Below are 21,582 nucleotides of genomic sequence, written 5' to 3'. Positions count from 1 at the left end.
ACTTCTTTAAAACCTGTCACATATTCATACAATATGGGGCTGCTATGTATCATGCCTGCAGTATGACTTACTGGAGCACTCAAGTCCATAGTAATTAAAAACAGAATATATGGCATATTTGAAGCATGGCAATAGCCACAACTGCTTCTGGTATTCCTTTAAAATACTCCACGCAGATATTTTGCATGTTTTCACGCTTATCCTTTTAATGGGCTTTTATTATTTGACTTTAACTCCTCAATTTTAAGGAAAAATGCAAGCAGTTCCCAAAGCAATAGCTTTGAAAAATTAAGAATGCATAATACTATAAATTAAACACTTTCTAAAAATTAACAAATTATGTAGTTCAACAAGGCCTTCTTTCATTTCAAACAAAATTACAGAACTATTCCCTTATCTTTTTCTCACAGTGGAGTCCTCCCTTTCAGTCTTCAAGTGCAAAATATTTAGGAGGGTAAAAAAACAGATAACACAAATACTGAGTAATAAAGGCAAAAATTACACTAGGGTACATGAGATTTTCTATGAAATTTACTTTTTAATTATGGCCCATTGTAAATTTAAGAATAATATTCATTCGCAAAGCATTTCTACAAGTAATACATTAAAAAGTGACTAACTTTAAACATGCTATTTAACAATAATGATGAATTAAAATGAAGAAAAATCTTCACTGAAAAAATCAAAATCTTCAGCAAATAAGATTTCCCCATATGAATCTGGTAAGAAACAAGCAAGTTAACGTGCAAGGTAAATGGGATATAGTTTTCATACTTAAATATAAATGACAGTGGTTATCTAAGCGGAAATTGATTGTAGTTACAATTTGTTTGGCATTTGCATCAGTTGGATTACAATCAAAATTTTAAAATGGTAAGATGTATTAACACATTTGTGGCATAGGGTAATTGTGATTATTCCAAGAACACTTAGTAAGCTGTGTTTTGAAGAAAGAAGCATTTTGAGCCACTAAATAGGGAACAAACTTTTTTGTGTTTTTTTTTATCAAGGATCATACACTAACTTCTTTCAATATCAAACCATTTCATAGTTCTATCACACTAAGGTATGGTCATGATGTTCTATATATTCGCAAACATACTTAAACAATAAAAATATGAATTTCTATGATTATTCATGATTCCACCAACTAATTTCATCATACTCTAATGAGCAACGAACAAAATATAAGAATTAACTCAAGGTTTCCAAATCTTCATGTACCATATAACTTTTGGTATGCAAAGAATTGATGAAAACAAACTCAATTTCAGTCACATAAGGGCAACATCTTTGTGAGTTCATCTGATTTGTGGAAGGCTTTTTAAGGTAAACTCATGCACTGCATATTCACATTGTTTCCAAATTGGCAGTCTTGAAGACTGTATTGTGACTCTCCCAATCTTTATAAAAGTTTGTTGTCTCAGACGTTACTTGATGGAAATTTATATAACATATTGAAATGAAGGAAGTAACTTTGTAATTCCATTTATAATTTTCATAAAACCTCGCAGGTGTGGTATTTTGAAGTGTGTAAGGAATCACAAAGTTACTACCTTCATTCCGACACATTAAAAAAGTGATGCCCAAAAATCTAAAATAATATATGTCAACTAACTTATTTCAATATTATACCCGAGAAACAGCTAAATTTTTAATCGCCATTTTTATAATTTGCTGCTCAATTATGAATATCTCATTAGACTGCATCTATTTCTAAAATAAATTTATTCAAGACTTTTACAGGAAATAATTTGTACCTATTCAATATATCCAAATTATTTCACTCCAATGAAATCATAATTCATTTGAGATTAATTAAAATGGAATTTTTATACTTTGAACAAGATAAAGAATGACAATAAATTTTTGATTTTTCATGAAACCACTAGCTTAAAACTCTTCATAGAGGTCTTTTCACACATCTTAACATGATACTAAGTTTCTCATGCATTAATAAATTTTATTCTCGGTATTGTCAATTAGTTCTGGAGTTGAAGCACAAAATCAACTAAATTCTCCTGTGAGTGTCATCACACATCAGGGTCTTGAACTAAACTAAGGGTGATTAAGCTGAGGTACACATGGATTAGGGATTTGAAGAGACCTAGCAAGAAAGTAAAACAAGGTGAAGAAACTTAATCAATGTTTCATTTCACCCGCAACTTGAGACATTTCCAGTCAAAATCTATTCCTATATGGGCATTTGAATCAAGAATGGTAGAATTAAATCATTTCTCAAACAAAGTTCTACAGTTTGTTATATGGACTTTCTTTTTCCAAGGTTGGACCTCTACCTATATCACTTTAATCTTTCATTTAATCCACCAAAGAGCCATATTTCCCCAATACTATAGGTAGTTTTTTCCTATACATTTTCCACATTATTTCTGCAAGTAAACCATCTTCCCTGTCTATACCTTTCTACCTATATATAGAATGTTAGCAATATAACATAATTACAACTGATTCATCACACATTGTCAATTATAGCACCCAATTGTTTATATAATCTGCATATTCCTCTTTCTTCCTTTATTTCCACAAAGTAAGAAGCCAGAATTTGCTAATCCTTCCCTCATCCAATTTTACTCTCTTATTTGCAAAAACTTTGATAACCTAAAATGGAGTTTCATTTTTTCCCATTTGGGGAATAAACTTTAACTCACATATGTTTGGTTAGTTTACATATATGCAAAAGTGACTTGTCATGTTCAATTTGGAAGATTACCATGTGATATCAAGTAATTCCATGCAATTTTTATCCCCTTTCTATAACTGACACACTATCACTTTGCATGTGGTTGTCATGAGTAGGATAAATCAGAGATTTGCAGAAACAAAGCCCACATAATGGAGGAGTGTATGAGATGTGAACAGCAACAGTAATCAGTTAGGTAGTTAGAATAACTAGAGAAAAAATTTAACTTAAATGGGCACGTTCGAATACAGGAAATAAGGGTATAAAATATTGATTGAAGGCTATAAAAATATACACCAAAAGATAGGATAAAGAAACTACTAAGAGAAAAAGACAAATGAAACTATGCATTAGGTAGATAGGTTGTGAGATGTCAAAGCTGTTTTTCATGGAATCTATCGGCAGAAAGAGGATGAAAGGGATACAGGGTACTAAAATGAAGAGATATTTTAAAAAAGGAGGAATGCTACATTAGAGGGAGGAATAGAATAGTTTAAAACTGGTATTAGTACGAGAGCTCATGTGCATACAGACATCCCAAAACAACAACAGAATACAAAAATTATGAAAATTATAGTTAATTGCTAAAAATATAGGTAAACCATACCATACATAGACACAATTATGTTACTTTAGTCAATTATGAAATATTTTCCACCCAAAACTCATCAAATGCTTCATGATGCATAGTGTACTGGTGTATATATTACACTATAATGCAAAGCCATACAAAATATTTTGTAAAGGTTTCAGAAATGAAGGAATGAAGCAAGATTCAAAACACTTCCTGACTTCAATACGTTCACATACACCCTCATTGAAAGTGTAAATGAATGTAACTACACATCTAGCAATGGTGGAAACTTGAGCTGGAAATGTCCAGAACTGATTCCCCCCAGAACTATGAACATGAACTATGAACATGGTTAAGGCAGATGATTGCAACATTCGATGAAAAAAGTATTTTTACATCTTAAAACATATCAGCTGCATAGATTCAAAGCATCTATAGCTTATTTATAGGTATTTATTACATTATTCCCAGGAATTTTCTTAGATTCTGGGTTCTTACTCAATATTCATAATTTTCTAGGATGATATTACCATGCATAAAAAGTATGATCTATTAAGAAATTCCCCCAAAACCCGACAAATCAGAAAAAAGTTAAAAAACCCCCATTTCAATAACCTATTGTTAAGCAAATTTTCAAATCCTAATTTCAAATCAAGCACTTTCATGTTAATCAATACCAACAAAAGGGAAGTATTCATATAAAGCCCAAGAAGAAATTTCATATTATTAAAAAAATAATTTTTTTGGCTTATTATGTATTGCTCGGCTAATGTAATTTGGTTGTTACAAATAATTATGTTCATAATATTGCAGCCTAAGATTATCAGTACACGAATGAGCCCAGATTACTTAAGCCAATATCAACCACTGATAACTAAACAAGAAATTCATAGCACTATTAGCAATGTTTTAATTTTCCATAAGACTGCAAAATATCAAACAATATTTAAAGGCTAAAATACAAGTAATGCGGACCGCAAAAGTTACAAAGTGTAATACAATGATCATCTCTCATTTATCTAACTCACTAAAATGTAGAGGAATCCCCAATTAACACTATTAATTTTGTTCATCACCTTAGAAAAAAAAATGACATGAAGGTTCTCTCACCCATATGTTCTCTTATGCAAGTGAACTCTTGAAAAATGAATCTTGTGGTACATTTGTATTTATAAATAAGGTACAATCATCTTTTACTTTCGAACCTTGAAGAAGTTGAAAAGTTTGTACATGAAACTGTAATAGTAATAAACTTCTCATAAATTATAAGAGTAACTTCTAAGGAGATGGTAATTTCTTTGAATGTTATGGGATGTTTGTTTACAACTATTTACAGCTTTAAACTTATCCATACATTGGAATTACCACAACTAATACCAATAGCTGAACTGACAATGGAATTGAATACGTGGGATTGATGCACTACTAGTTATAACCACTAGGTTATATCTTCAGTCCCATCAAGGAAGCTTTGATAAGACACCATTATTTAAATCATTTATCAATAAATGATTCTCATTAAATCACAGGATGCAGACAAGAATAAATTACACTTTAAGTTGAAGATATTATAAACCATACCTTAAGAGATAGGCTTCTTCAAAAATAAAATAAGGAAATATGCTAATCACAAAACAATTATGAAAGGAATTTCAAGCAAACTCAACACGCAAAAAAATAGCTTAAATTAGAATGATAGCATAAAAAACACCAAAATAAATAATCAGCACCAGTTAACCAAATGCTGAAGTGTATAAGGGTAATTAATTCTAGTACTAACAACATATTTAATTATAAATATATTAAAGTTATCATCTATTTTCAATGTGCACTTAAGTTATCATCGATAATTTACATATCAAACAATTATAAAGCCTCTATTTGAAACCTCAAATAAAAATAAATAAACCAACAACTAACTTTCACACCATAAATCTTACCAAACAACATTTTTTATGCACTGCCACCAGCAAATACTCCATTGCATATTAAGGAAAATATTCTTAGATTGATTGGACATATTAGCCATGCTAGAACAACTAGTAATTTGCTCCAATATGCCATGCCAAGGCATGGAAGTGAATGAGGCTGGATTTGCAATTACCCTGGTGCAAAATTCTATTGGCCTTTGCTAAAACATGCCTAGCTCTTCTGAGGATAAATCTTCAATCTAAAAAACCTCTAACAATCAGAAAATGTGAACAATTATTCATTTTCCTTTCTTTTTTCTATCCCAGTGGCTCAACTGCTGAATGCGTGCACCCTTTTCATTGTCACTCCACTCTTCTCAAGATTATTTAAATTAAAGATTAATTCCAAATATGAGAAAAAATCATATTGGCACAATTTTTGTATGCAGTCTAGTGATTAAGGTAGGTTTTAAAGGACACATTAATTACTGTTTCATATCCAAGGCTCACAAGACACAACCTGACAATATCCACTCAAACCCTTTACGATTCCACATACTTTCTACCTACCTCAATTTCAATCAGCATGCCTATCCATTTCCTTTCAATACCTTGCTTGGCTAACATTCTCCCCTTTATCATAGTCAAAACTTTTCTGGCCTTCTTGGGATTTCTCCCAACAATCCTCTTTCCTCCCCATAATGCCTAGTACTTCTTCATTTTCCTTTCCAATCTTCTATACACCCACATTTCAAAAGCCTCGATCTATGTCTATCATCTTGCTTCAACGACCATGTTTCTGCACGGTACAAAACCAAGCTACAATGCTGTGCATCATCGAAACCATGGTCATGTGTGAAGTAATAAATCTTTATGTGGAAGTGCAAAGTTTTTTTCTCTACCCTCATCATGAAGGAATTCCACAAAGTTAAGCCTGAAACTGCTATGTTTAACATCCTTACTCAATGTCTCTATCATGACTCCTTCCTTCTTGTGAAAGCTGCTTTACCTAACTTAATTCTTCTTCTCAGGTCTATACTACTGCCATCACCTCGGTCGAAAACGCTTACAAGATAGGTGAACTGTTTCACCTGCATTAGTTTATGTTATTTTGACACATAATGGTTCATTATGAGGGTAAAAAGAAACTTAACACTTCCACAATAAAGATTTAATATTTCACGACCATGTTTTTGATGCTGCGCATCATCAAAATAATGGTCGTGAAATAGTAAATCTTTATTGTGGAAGTGTTAAGTTCCTTTTAACCCTTATAATGAAGGAATTCCACAAAGTTAAACCTGAAACTGTTACGTTTACATAATGGTTCAGCTTGATGTCCTTCAATTTTGGGAGATTTATAAAAAAACTCTGGTTATCTAAAATGCAAATCTTTAGTTTACAAATCTGCATTCCACCTTCCTCACACTGAAAGTCTAATTCTTCTCTTTTGAAGTATCTGTCTTGTCTAGTTGAGAACCTCTGTCCTATCCCATTTGTACACCCCTAAATGGCCACTTAGCTCTTATCTTCTTAGACTTAATCCTCAAAAAACTTTCTTACAAATGATAATTTCTACACCAATCTCAGGCTTCATTGATTTTCTGCATGGCTCCAACATGGCTCAAAAATTTTCATATTTCATTATATTAAACATGACAACATGCAAAATGTTGTTCAATAAATAGCATAGAATAAAAATTATTTCACATTTACCACATTATTTTAAAAACTGAAGTGCCACCTCAAAATGAAATAGTTTTGTATTGCAACTAAGTAAGATAACATCACCATACCAAGTTTCTATAGCCACTTCTTGATCAGCAAATTATAAGAATGCACTCAGTGGTATTTTGTTACATACATACAGGTATTAGGTGTAATGAAAGTTTTATTGAAACAATTTTAAAATATACTTCACCTTTAAACAGGAAGCTCTTAATTAACACAAAATGCTAATCCAGCAACAATTTTGTGGGACTCCCATTGGCTCTGTATCATTATGTACTAATTTCAAGACTTGTTAATACCAAATACTTTTTTCTAAATATTTCATTACATAACTCCAATGCCAATAGCCTAATAGACATCAAAACACCAAGACCTGAATCCGAGCTTAATCACTGCATATGATGTTACGATTTTGAATCTATAAGGCTGTGTATTATATGATAAGTTGGTTGTAGCTTATAAAAATGGATATCTAAAATGTTGATCAATAGACTACACCAATACTACCAAAGGGCTTCCCGGGAGATAAATCTTTGATAATTGTTTACAATTTATTATGAATGAATTAAAAAAATTACTTTTGTGGTAACCAAAACTTTTAAAAATTATAATAATTGTTAGAGATATTATAAGCATGATTATATATCATTTATTTTGGAATGTAAAAGCAATTACCTCGAAACAAAAAACTTCATTACTCCTAAAAATAACTACCATATTAAACTATTGCCCAAATCACCATTCAGAAATAAAACATGCCCTCACCAATTATTAAGGTCATCCATGTATTATTAAGGTCATCATTGGTAAACAATCCTTTTGGATGAAAGGGGAAAATCCTTTTGGGCGAAACAACTAACATTGTCTGGTGGGCCAACTCATTGACATGAGACAACAGAGCATAGGTGGGAGCAACTGGACTTCTGATGGCCCTCACCCAGAGGCACGGAGACTTTTGCAATTCTATAAGACAGCTGCCAAAATCCCTAGACATGTCAACCGAGCAACAGGCAGAAGGGAAAGGAGTCCAGACAGCTCAGTTGTGCATTCATGGAGGTGCAGAGGGCCACGATTCAAGACACACACCACCTCTCCCATCATCCCTCACTGACCGATGCCCAAGCGGCTCGGTGGTTTTTGCAACTTCATCCTCCCTCTGTGCTTGGCCATTTAGCCTCTCCCCATCTCTGTGCCTCTGCAAAGAGAAAGGCAGGAGTGGGTGCAGTCGTACCGATGTGGTAGCAGTGTAGATTGCCTGCCTGTACCACCATCAGTGGGACAGGACTCCAGGAACCACATCCGAGAAATATCGCCGTAGTGCCAGGCAGTGCAAAGAGCGACTCATCCTGATGGCCCTAGTGGACCAGATGCCGAGCCACGTACCATTTTGAAAGCAACCCTCAGGTTACTGACTTAAATTAGGCATTGAAATTGGCAACACATTTTCATAGGATGGTTTTTATGAACAGATTAAATATAGAAATATATATTCAACGAAGAACAATTCCTAATGATCAAATAATAATTTTTATCTTAAATATACGGAAGAATTTAATTCAGTTATACTTTTCTTTCTTAGGAACATTTTAAACCAGTCACTCTCAAGTTTGTATTTGACTTCTTGCAAATCATTGGATTTTGATGCAAAACCAATTACAAAGTAAAGCAATCCCAAAAACATCTGGTATCATCAACAAAAGCATTATCCATTTAATTATATGATACTATGTTACACTTGCAACATGATGACTGAGGTACCCTCAATCACTCAAGCTCATTCACGGAGGAACAAACTTGTATCAATGAATGCAGAGTTTTAACTTTCATTGTGGTCATTTTATGATCAATGCTTTTTGTTGCCCCATAAAATGATTTAGGCCTAAATCAACTACTGTAGGAATTACTGATAATATAAAGAATTGTAACATCAGTGAACTTCAAAATTTATCCTTTGAGCATTCAGAGCACATGATGCATGCAAATTATCATGGAAAAACTAACTCCATGGATATTTATTTATTGATAATAAAGACGACATTTATAGATGTCCTCTCACAGTAATTTCCATTAAAACTAAGAAAACTCTCCAATTCGAACTTTTGGAAAATATAGAAATGTACTTCGGATGCCTTATGCATGGAAAACATTGTTACTTCTACAACATTAAAATTTTCCAGATGAGTTTACATGCACTTAATTAGTACAAAGTCCAACATTAAATCCAAATGAAATCTTTTGTTACGAGACTGGAGGCACTAAAGGGACACAAAATTTAATTGCGACAGAAAATAAGTTAAAGCAGTAAGTATCTGACTCACAGTAATAACATTTTGTTTAACAGTTTAAAGCCAAGATATTAGGTTATTTGTCATTTCAGCATAAAGTTGACACTTTTAGAAAAAAGGGCATAGCTCCCATTCACGAGATAACTATCCAAAACATTCTCTGCCATCATAAAAAAACACTAAATAGGTAAGTTATCTCAATAATTGAACCACGAGTAATTAAAGGTGAAATGAAGATGGCATACAAGAAATATTCTTTACCACACACTCGAAGATAATATCAGTACCATCCATTCAGCAATGCCCATTCCATTAGTAAATGTGCTCCTTTCAAGCCTAAGGTCTAATTTAAGCAAAAAAAAAACAAACACAATGATTCCCCAGGTTCACATCATGGGGTATCTCATGACCATGTTCCAAAAACAGGACAGATATATTATTCTCTTCAAAGATAATACATTCCGTACCAACAAGTTCCAATGAAAAACTATCCATTGTGACAAGACTTAGGCAGCAAGTGGAAACAGTAGCATTTGCTACAATCAAAAATTTCAAAACTTACTGCAGACATTTTATCAGAGTTTACGTCACTGCAAATTAATAATGCTCATGTAAATAATCTGATGGCAAAACGGGTGCTTAGAACAATGCACCATAGCATTTAAAACTTCTTACTCTGGACCTCATTTCAGAATTAATTTTAATTCAGTACATTAATTACTACAATTCAGAAAGAAAAGCATTAAAAGAAGGGACAATGAAAGCATTTCAAATTAATAGAATCACAATATTGAGTGTATTGCCAGTCTCGTTTGACAATACAAGAATAAAAACATGAAGGGAGCACAAAGAGCCTCCAGCAAAGTCCATGAAGTTTATAAAATCTACAATTATTTTCCTTTGTTTTAGACCTTTGATACCTTGTACTTCATCATCAATTTACAATTCAAGGAAATACGATTTGGGATCATATTTAATTTTGGAACATGGCCTAAGACTGAGATATTGAGAGAAATATTTTAATACACTGCACTGGCATCGGTTTCATTCTCGAAGCAGGACGCATGAGCGTTGTACGACCGCATGCCTTTTGAGGCCACCCATCCTCGTGCCACATTCCCTGGGAATGTTGCCTCCCTCCAGAGAGTGACTTGTGATCATTAGTGTTCAAGGAACTCATCTCTACATCAGTTGCTCCCATAATGCATTATCGTCAAATCCCCTTTGCCGACCCACCCGTTCACACAACTCGGGAAGGATCGGCGTCATAACGGAACGAAAACGGCAGACTCTTTCCAACCTGCACTTCTCAATCATAGACAAATTGTTTTACTGCAATTGCAATAAGAATAATTTCCAGAAGATGATCTGAACATTCTCAAGCTCCAAAGGTTGGCAAAATTATAGGAATGAGTAGAGATGGAGCATGTTGCGTTTATCAGAATGGTGATTGGTCTGCTTCAGCCCAATTAGGGCAAATGACGAATAGGTTACGCACACCCACCCGACATTGTTCGAACGGGTGGTCATTATGGCCTATATATATATATACACACACACACACATGAAAAATTATTCCATTAGACATGGCACTCCTTTTTTACAGTGAAAAATACCCCACCACTCACCCAAACCACGGGCAGCAACATCTGTTGCCACCAGAATGGGAGATTTCCCTGACCGGAATTCTGGAGAAATAAAAAGAGAAGTCTATTAAACCCCAAAAAATATCCTACATGAATATAATGTCTACTTCAAAACTGCGACTCATGGTTACTGTGATAATCTTTTACTATGACCTAAATATACTATAACACATATTTCAGCATTAAAATCTCTTCTCAAGAAATCCACTCCATCATTAATCCAAGTAAAATATTTTCCCAATATTTTAAGAGAAAAAATGACCATGGAATGACATTTACTTGACTAATGAGTTTCATCTACACAAAATTGCAAGCGCCAAGACACACTTATCACTACAAAGAATTGAGCAATTCTATATAGTCATAGGCCTTTGGACCAACTTAGGGTGGACACTTAGGAAATTTATACTTAGCATTAGCCAAGGCAAAAAATTCTTAATGACTAGAACAAAATAGGAAGAGTTCAGGATATAAAGAGCAAAAAAAATCAAACCTGTTAACACCCAATCTCTCTCAGGTTGAGATTTATCACCATGAATGCTGATGGCAGACCAGCTATAAAATAATTAACATTGATTAATTATGGTTAAAATAATGGTATTGATGAAAATAAAGCAATTGGTGTCAATTTTGTACAGCAATAAAATTAAGCGACACATACCCATCTCTTCTGATGCATCTGGTAATGTCATCGACCTTTCTCTTGGTTTCAACAAAAATTATAGTTTTATTTTCTTTTTCTGCCCCAATTTCCTGCAGAAGCTTCAGAAGCCTATGAAAAAAGACCACATTACAAATTACTGTTCAATTTAAGGTATTATTTAAAACACCCCACAAATATGAGGTGCAATTAAAGGAGGCATTTTTGGTTAGAAAGTTAAAATTTTGCAATAGGTCAGTTAAACATGGTTTAATAGGACAATAACCATGATTTTAATGGTTGCTTGAGTGAATTTCCATGAGACTTCCCATTATCTTTACCCAAATATTCAGGGGCAAAGAAATAATGTTTTATTATCCTAGCATTAAATGACAGGAAAATTTTACACGACACTCACTTTCCTTCTTTCTCATACTCCTGGCACACATCAATAATTTGCAAAATGTTGTGATTTGCAGCCAACTGCAGAGATCCTACATTAATCTGGATGTAATCTGTTAAAAATTCTTCAGCCAATTGGCGAACTTCCTTTGGCCATGTTGCACTCCACATTAGCGTCTGCCTGTCAGGCTGAGGAAGAGAAGTAGTTTTAATTGCCAGTTACAAAAAAATAAAAATAAGGCACATACCCAAGGAGGTAAGGGGATGTGTATCTGAGAGACGGTTTTAAAAGAACATAAATACACATAGCCCTTCAAATAATTAACCAGTTACAGATTCAAGACATAGGCAATAGATGATAGTGTCTGGAATATTATATCAAAGCTGGATTAAGTTTAAAATAATTCCATTCCATAGGCCTAATTGGACCTTTTTTGAACATACGTCAAGAGAACCTATCAATACAATGATTTCAGATGTGTGTGTGTATGAGAGCATCCAAATGACAAACATTTGATGAGTTTTTGTCATGGAGTGCGCTTCTTTAAAGTATGTAAAATCATAATGGCCATTGTGAAGCAAACTTATCACATTGCGAACTAATTATACAGTAGTGGGAACAATTGTATGGTACTAAAAGTCAGAAAAATATACAAGACAATATTCAAATTGAAACCTGTGAATCATTGGGCCAGATTTACCAAGTTTAGATTGCTGAGCTGTGAATTTAGGTAAAACAAACTTTTGATACATAGGAATGTATAGTGAAGCAACAGTAAGGTAGCTTTGACAAATTCAAAATTTTATATGAACATACCTATATTAATAAGTTAGTATGAGTACGCAAATATTTATACACAGAAACACCAAGATCCCCTCTCTCATGGACTATAACCTTGGCATGGAGGAAGGGCATTTTCTGACGACCCCTAGAGCTAGCTGTGTTGGCAGGAGCAATGGTACTTGCTCCTAGTAGGTCTCAAATGGCAAATAGGCCAAAGTGTAGGAGCCAGCCACAAGGCAGTCCGTGTAGCTTCTGTTCCCCAATGAGGTAGCTGCAAAGGTATCTGACCACAGTGGGGTGGCCACCGAGTGATGGTGTCACATTAGAAACACTATTGAGAAAGGCAACCGGAAACCACTTCCAGTGTTTTAGACCAACACGGTCAAAGTAGTAGGGACGTAAGGAGATAATGGCACCAGGCAAAGAGGCTGTCAACAAGGAAGAGGGAATTGATGACATGAACGTTTAGTAAGGATGATAAGAAAAGGCTTGTTGAAACTTTGATATGGAGCATAGTTTTGCATGGCATAGAAACACGGGCGTGGAAGGATGGGAAAGGTGATATAGATGGAAAAGAAAACAAATGCAGTGCTAGGCATGGTGAAAGGAGAAGAGAGGGGATTGTTAGGAAAAATCTAACGAATAGTGTGTTTCATTTAGCAATGGGATGTTGAAGACTGTGGTATAGGGGTGAATATTAGGAAACCAAGGAAGGAGCAGGAATAGGATAGAGATGTTGGACGGAATGAAAAGAAGTAAGAATACGGAGTTGAAGAGGGGCTTATTTAAGAGTAGGATATTGGGTTGTGTTTTGTTTGGAGAGATACAGAAATTATTGTTGCACCGCTTGGTAGCTTGTGTTCATCCAAAAACTATCCTAACCAGTAGATTACTGATAATAATAAAAACACCAACAAGTAGCAGTCGTATTAAGGGAGACCAATTAGAGCAAAGCCATTTCCATCATTTGGGATAGCAGGATAATTCAGCATGGGTAGGATATTCTGGAAATGGAAAATGGGGAGAGAAAAAATCCATACCAGCATTAGCCTACTCTTAATAATAGACACCAAGGAGTCCAATGTTTAACACCTCCTCCGATGGATGGCATACTCTACTTAAAGTGCTCTTGAGAGAATACAAATAGGGACTGAAACACTACATTCTGTCATCTATACGTTTTGAATCTAGGTCCTTGGGAGTGGGAGGACAGTGCATTAGCCACCACACCATCTCAATCCAATACGAAAATGGGGAAACTAGGATGTAAAGATAATAAAATACAAGATGAATTCCAGCTTAGCCAAATTTCCATGATACCACCAAGAACCTAGAGGCGAACTGTGACCATTGATGCAGAAAATTAGTGTCCCAATGTGGTGCCCTACCACCTCATTTGCAGTAAAAACATCACCAGTTGGGGCTACCGGATCAGTATGGTGGTAACACATGAAATAATATCATGGGCAGTAGCTTGTAACTACTAATAAGAGTCAAGCGATACAAACCCAGGCATTGCTCCTAGGTTTGGCTTACCAAAATACCAACATCTCCGTTATTCATAGGTTGAGTTTAATGTTGAATATTTAATCATTTGGAATAAGATGTGTACCACTGATACAGTGATGGTTTCATTCTTGGTGCAAAAAGAAGTGTATTGTGATTTTCAACCCCTTGTACGTGGAAAAGATGCCTTATATTCAAGGCCGATGTAGTCCTCTTAATGATCTTCACAAATACTTTAAAAATGTCATAGGTGCCAGAGATTGGCATGCATCAAAAACCTAATTATTTGCGACTTACCCGTATTTGTTCCACTATCTTCCGAATCTGAGGTTCAAAACCCATGTCCAACATACGATCAGCTTCATCTAATACCAAGTAAGTGCATCGGCGTAAATTGGTAGTATTTCTTTCCAAGAAGTCAATAAGCCGTCCAGGGGTGGCTATAACAATCTCAACACCTCTCTCAAGGTCACGAGCCTGTAAATTAAATACAGTAAAAACCCTTACATACACAATTTCTACGGACTCCAGAAAAAAGTGCAAATTCTACAAATATCCAAATCACAGGAAAAGGAGAATTTTCACTTTTACATGGTTGATAGTGAAATAAACGTAAAAGTAAGAAACAAACATACTGAAAAAGAGAAGGAACATTGCTGAAGTAAAAAGAATGCATCTTTCCACCTAATTTTTCATAAGGTACGACCAGTTTTAATGCATCGGTATCATCCTCAGGTACCTGAGAATGAAACTGATGTGTTGAAAGTAGTCATACCTTATGAATATTTTGACATGTATAATGTATCAAACTCTGAAAACTGAAAAAAGAATGAAGATCGTTGGGTCATTTTAGTATTTATGTGTTATTAAGAATTGTTAAAACTCTCTAATGACTAACATGATTTAACAAAAAAGCCTGACATTTTCAACTATTTGAACTTCTGCCTATTGACATCATGCACTTGGTTAAAATGTTCTGAGGTTCACCAAGCATTAGCTAGCCACCACAATTACGAGGGTAGTACCAAAAGTACCCGACCCAACAACACAAAAACTTTGGAAAAAGATTATTTATTTTTCAACATAATCTCCTTTCAGCTCCATACACTTTTCCCAGCAATATTCAATAAGTGCAATACCCTTTTTATCATAAGAACTGTCTTGTTCACCAAAATAGCCATTAACTGTCAACATCACTTCTTCATGGTTTGGAAGTCTTTGACCATTTTTTTCAAATATGCAAACAGAAAATAATCCGAGGGGACTAAATCTGGTGAATACGGTGCATGAGGTAGCAATTCAAACTTTAACCACTCACCTGCGTATGCGGTATAGATACGATTGCAACGATTGCTTAATAGTGCAAACGGTTGTCTTTCTACAAGATTTTTGAAGAAAATGAAATTATTTTTGATTTAGTGTAGTTTTCATACAATAGAGCACGTTTCAATACTTTTTATTATTCAGAAGCCTATCACTGTTTTATCTCTTGGGTTACTTGCGCTTCCTCATGTTTGGGTCAGAAGTCGTTTTCATTCCTCATGATTTTAACTTGGGTGTGAATTGAATCATCTCCTGCAGGTTGTCTTACAATGTATAACTTATGTAGCTAACTCCTGTTCCTTCAATGTATTCATTTCATAGCACAAATCTTTTCTTGGCATTCAGAGATTGAGTTAAGTAGTTCAAATTCCTATCACTAAAGGCACTCAGCAATGCCTGGCATTTGACGTGAAAGAAGTTTTTTATTATGTTTTATATACAAGAGTAAGTGTTTCAAAATGTAAACATTTTCTAATCCAACACATTATGATGCAAAAAGCAGGAAATGACATTGCGTAAATATGGGGTTTCACACAAGTTGGAAAAATATAAAATTGCACAGGATGGGATAAAAATGTAAATTGTGGAAAAAGGTAAAATTTGATAATGCATATACAAGGTTTCACGATTTAATTTTTAATGAATAAAAAACGTACCACCCACTACGTAAGAGAAAGACATATATCTTAAATGCATGAAAAATAAAAGGCAGAGACTACAAACAAAATGTTTTGAATGGGCAAAAGAATAAAATAATATGAATATTTTAGGCATAATAAACCTAATTATTGAGTTCACATATTCTTCTTTCATAGATTTTCCAACAACATGGCAATTTAGACTTGGAATTGACACTTCAGAATGGACATTTTAGATTCTTATAATATTTTTTTAAAGATTAAATATACACCAATCCACAAGTGAATACTCACATTAATATACATAATAACCCAAATTACTGCAGGTATTTAATAGCTAGAAGTTTTTTTCCCAAATTCTTTTCATGAAAATATTATCCTCACCTGAGGTCCTTTTGGAGCACCTCCGAAAACACAAGTATTTCTAACATGGATTACAGATCCAAACTCAGTAGCCACCTGCTGTATCTGCTGAGCCAACTCACGAGTAGGAGCTAAGACTAGGGCAATTGGGCCATCTCCTCTAGATAGCCTTGGTTGATGGTTGATGTGGACAACAGCTGGAAGAATATACTGAAATAAAAGATCAATTTCTATTTGAACTATGCATAAGAATGAACAGCATAATTAGTGTATTTTAATAAGTAGTAAGTGCCACATTTCTTGGCATCATTCCATTAGTTTTCCAAAACACATCTATTTCCCAATTATTTTTTTCTTCTTATGATGGATAAGGTAAGCAATGTCAGTAAAAATAAGTATGAAATACAAACACTAGGATGACTATATAATCCACCATTTTGAAATATATCAAATATACAAAATAGATTAGAGAAGTCAAGACTTTTACAAAGCAAGCAAATGGTGTTTACTTTTCATTGTCTAACATTCATTGAAATAATTTGAACCATTATTACAGGCATACCTAAATAAAGAGATTTAGAAGTCAACCACATTTCTCTGTCTGATACTGTCAATGACATATTTAAATGTATTAATTTACATAAATAAAAAACTAAGCTACTACTCACAGCTAATGTCTTTCCAGATCCTGTTTGAGCAATTCCTACCATGTCCCTACCACTCATAGCAATTGGCCATCCTTGAGCTTGAATTGCAGTAGGTTCTTCAAATCCCTGCTTCCTAAAAAATTGACATTTTATCGTGACAGTCCTGTTTTACATTTACACATTAAATCATAAACATGTTACATAGTCTAACCCTAAATTCTCCTCGACACTTTGGTACATGTGTGAAACAAACATTCTTACCTAATTTCACGCATTACGTAATCAGGAAAATTGCCTTCTTCAAAAAATTGATTTGGATTGGGAATATTATTTCCCTTGACAGTAATTTCCATGCGACGGCGATACTGTGCCACTTCAGTCATTGTCCTAAAACAAAGGAATAAATAAAGTTATACCACAGTAATTATGCAACTGATTAAATGCAATTCATTAAATTTCACACACATATGAACTTATGAAAGATAATATTTTGCTGCAACTCAGAGAGGACACATGAATTAAAATTTGCAATAAAACATTTCATAAGCGATAATGGTTTAATGGCGGTTTCATATAAAACTCTTCATGCTGACTGAACAGATATAGACAAGGGTCAATACCTATACATAAACTGTGGTCATAGAGCAGGCATCACAGAAAAACTTAAAGAAGTTATGACATATTCAGTTTGCAAACTCATGAAACGGTACTCATAATTTTGAGTTTCACTTTCCCCTATCCTTGACATGTGTAGCCAATCAAAACATTGAGAACATAATTTTAAATTCAAAAAAATATTTTGATAAATAATTTGAAACAATTGACAATTTCTTTTATATTTTGAAAATCAAGAAAATGTTGTCTGTCAAGCAGTGAAGTTTATGTCCATATTTATAGTCACCTTCCAGCCCTGGGAGACTCCCCAAGTCAAAATTAACGTGAAATTTTCCAGCACTAGTAGAAGAATAAATATGGATCTAAGTTTCCCTTGTGATGCAGTTAAGAAATTTTCATGTAGCTATTAATGAGGACATTGAACCTTAATAAGCTACCAGTATTTTTATTGCTAAAACCAATAAGGCTTAATTAAATTTCCACTGATCTTCTACCATGGAACCAACCTAAAATTTACAAAAATATATTCCTGAATTCAATCTGGTAAGGTTGGCATAAACCTATGTGCCTAAACTGTAATCTCACCAGCCAGGACTGAAAATATCATCATACTTTCTAGTCATTTGAAGATATCCTAAACTTAGCACTTCCAAGAGATGCTACCTTGCTATGCACACCATTATATATTAAAGTAAACTTAAGTTAAATACTTAAAGTTAAATTTGGAACTAAAAACCATTAAAAATAGTTCTCTGCTGATAGGATACAGATTTGACATTGAATTTACAAAGTAATTTCATCCAAACTAAAAATGTGCCTCTAACTATTGCTATAAGTATAGTTTTAAAACTCTTTGATAAAATATACTTTCAAACCAGTAAAGTAGACGGAAATTCAATTAATACCCCAAGAGATACCAAAACATTATACACACACTAAGATGTGACAATAGTTTTAATTGAAAAGAATCTGGAACTGTTATTCTTTTTTTAATATCTAAGTATTATATTCCAAATACTAAGTAACATACTTGCTAGATTGCATTACATGGGTCAGAAGGTTAATAAGTTACACAATGTTTGGAAATTTTTATGGTAAAGTAATAATTCAAATGGGCTTATACAACCAATTTTTCTAAAAATACAATAATTACTAGGGGTTTTTAATAATCTATTGAAAATCAATCACTTTATTAACAACGTCAAATGCATCTAACCAAACATGTAGTTAACATTAGTATAGGAATCAAAACAAAGTAAGAATTAAGACAATGAGGAAGATTGATAACAAGTCCAGCAACTACATTAACCTAAACTTCACAAAAGGCTCCACAATTTCCACACAAGAGGGTAGCTCATTATGAGTTTCTAAAGACAATACCGTAATAATGCTAATAAGTACCTCTGACAACTTCAACTATTTAAATCATTCTCAAGGTCTAACCTCCATGACTACATGTATCCAGAAACGATTCCAAGCAGCTCCAAACATTTAACAGGGAAGAATACACTAAAGTTAGCCTATGATAAGATAAACTCACCATCAAATTTTGTATTACAAATTTATTCACCACACTTCCTATTATTTCACTGACAAATGGATTGCTTACAACAAAATTTGCACATAGCTTGCATACTATAGGATAGAATCTTTGGAACTAACATTTTCTCCAAAAAATGTATTAACATTAAGATAAAATGAAAACAATTTTATAATGCTATATAACAAGATATATTATTACTATATCAAATTATTCTCAAGCTTCAACCCCTGCATCAAAACAAAGAATATCACTTATGACTTTAACAACTATGTAATCAAGCATTCTGAATAATACAGAACCCCAAATTAGGTATTTTTCTGTCTTCAAATGGATTATATAATAATACACCCTTTTCAGTCCTCTAATTCCACAATTCCAGCATATTATTTTCCTTTTAATGCACCACTACATGTATAAAAAGTTAAGTGATAACGCCATGATCTTATTAAACATATTAAATTATATCTAAATACCTTAAAATAAGTCAAATTTACTTCCATGTCCTCAATGCTGATTATTTCAGCATGGTAGCTTCAGTGAACAAAACCATATCAACACAATATTTCAAGTTTACGTTAATCAAACCACTAACAAATATTTGCATGGCCCTTGATTTTCTTGCATGATATTGTTACATACGTTCTTCTTTGGCCAGCTGAACATAATTTTACCAATACCAATTTACTGTAATGAATGAAAATCAGGTATTCATTTCAATATAATGAATATTGTATTTAAGATTGCATGATGAAAATCACTTGGGTGAAATAGTACAAAGCATCAATTTGATTTCTTTCCACTGTTATAAAATTTTGATTGGTCACCGTTAATCAAATATAAAAATTGGGCAGGATCATGACAAGATACATTTAATTCAAAAGGATGAATCATGATGGTCTATTTCATGAATGAATTAATTCTATCACTGAGTGTGTGCATATAAATCCAGGATGCCTATTTGGGAGGTGACATCCCTCACCTGTTGGCCACACTTGGATGGGGGACATAGAAGTCCTTCCGGAAAGGCTGCAGCGTACTCATGTCCCATCGGGGCTTCCTCAAGCGCTCCCCTGGTTGCTTTCCCTTCAGACTCCCCCTGTTCCCAAAGTCCCCAAGACCACTACCACCACCATATCCTCCTCCACCACCACCTCCAAAACCCCCAGTTCGACCCCTATCATCTCTAAACCGACTCCCACGATCACGGTTCTGGTCACGCTCACGAAACCTGTCCCACATTTTAGGAATCATAAAAAAAAGAAAGAAAAAATTTAAGGTGCATTCAAGATTAAGGAGGCACAAAGCAATTCATCACAGCTTTTTTATTAACCTATCAAATCCTTGAAATGCAAAACGTTTCTTTTCATTTGCACACATGAATCAAAAATATCACAGCCACTAATTAATTGCCACATACATGCTCCTTCACATTAATTACATGCTCGTTCACATCATAGAGAATTTAGTTTATGATCAGCTGCTAAGAAGGAAATCATATTTACAAGTTAATGGAAATAAAATTCACAGAAATAAATTTGTTTGATGAAAATGCATTAAAATAATTTGGTCAACAAATGGAACTTTCTCATCACAAATAGATCAGATCATTTTGGATTTCATTGGCACGAAAACCAGTTGGGAGCAAATTAGTGCTTACAAATGAGGAAGGTATAGAAAAGAGTTAAAAGAAAACATATCCTGATCAAATAGCATACCTAACCAGCCACAACTCTAAAAAAACTGTAGAATTTATGAATATATTAATAGTCATTATTGAGTTATCCTTGAGTTGTAAGTACTTCTGTGTACATACATATGGCAATAACAACTATCATTCTCATGTCTTCTCGTTTACTATTCTCTGCTATTTAATATGCAATAAATTGTGTTAGTGCTCTAAACTAAATTTTCACTTTCTTCATACTCTAATTCAAGCTGAACTTGTTCAGAGGGCATGCCTTTTTACCATCACAATTTAGCAAATACCTCCCCATCCATTCTGCAGCTTAACCCACAGAATCCTAAAACAATGAATAATAGGGACTAAGAATATATGAATCATTTATCACAAATGACTTCAGCTTCTTAAATGATTTGATTACAGATCTGGTGGTATACATAATACCACTTTATATACCAAAGGTTTCCACAATAGCTACTTCAATTTGTTTACCTATACTAACACAAACCATAATTTATTTTTCCTATCTACTTACTACTAACATCTGACCTTACATCCAAAGATTTAATTCAGTCACCATAAGATGCTGGAAA

General features: G+C 33.8%; 1 protein-coding gene across 2 annotated transcripts in view; it reads right to left on the bottom strand.

Moving 5' to 3' along the window:
- LOC139692900 (uncharacterized) overlaps positions 1 to 21,582 on the bottom strand; it is a 32,983-nt gene that overhangs the window by 7,115 nt on the left and 4,286 nt on the right. Inside the window, exons 2-10 of one of the 2 annotated variants that reach the window (XM_071591220.1) lie at positions 20,288 to 20,536; positions 17,412 to 17,537; positions 17,172 to 17,283; positions 16,525 to 16,713; positions 14,477 to 14,656; positions 11,906 to 12,078; positions 11,509 to 11,619; positions 11,341 to 11,402; positions 10,830 to 10,889 (exon numbers count right to left, since the gene is read on the bottom strand). In XM_071591220.1, coding sequence (XP_071447321.1) covers positions 10,830 to 10,889; positions 11,341 to 11,402; positions 11,509 to 11,619; positions 11,906 to 12,078; positions 14,477 to 14,656; positions 16,525 to 16,713; positions 17,172 to 17,283; positions 17,412 to 17,537; positions 20,288 to 20,536 — 1,262 coding nt within the window. The remainder of the gene's footprint in view (positions 1 to 10,829; positions 10,890 to 11,340; positions 11,403 to 11,508; positions 11,620 to 11,905; positions 12,079 to 14,476; positions 14,657 to 16,524; positions 16,714 to 17,171; positions 17,284 to 17,411; positions 17,538 to 20,287; positions 20,537 to 21,582) is intronic. The other variant, XM_071591227.1, reaches the window with a different exon arrangement.

This window comes from Hetaerina americana, unplaced genomic scaffold, assembly GCF_022747635.1.
Source record: "Hetaerina americana unplaced genomic scaffold, ioHetAmer1.1.p SCAF_1, whole genome shotgun sequence".
NCBI classification, from domain to species: domain Eukaryota; kingdom Metazoa; phylum Arthropoda; class Insecta; order Odonata; family Calopterygidae; genus Hetaerina; species Hetaerina americana.
Note: the sequence above shows the minus strand (reverse complement) of the source record. Positions and strands in the feature narration are given on the sequence as shown.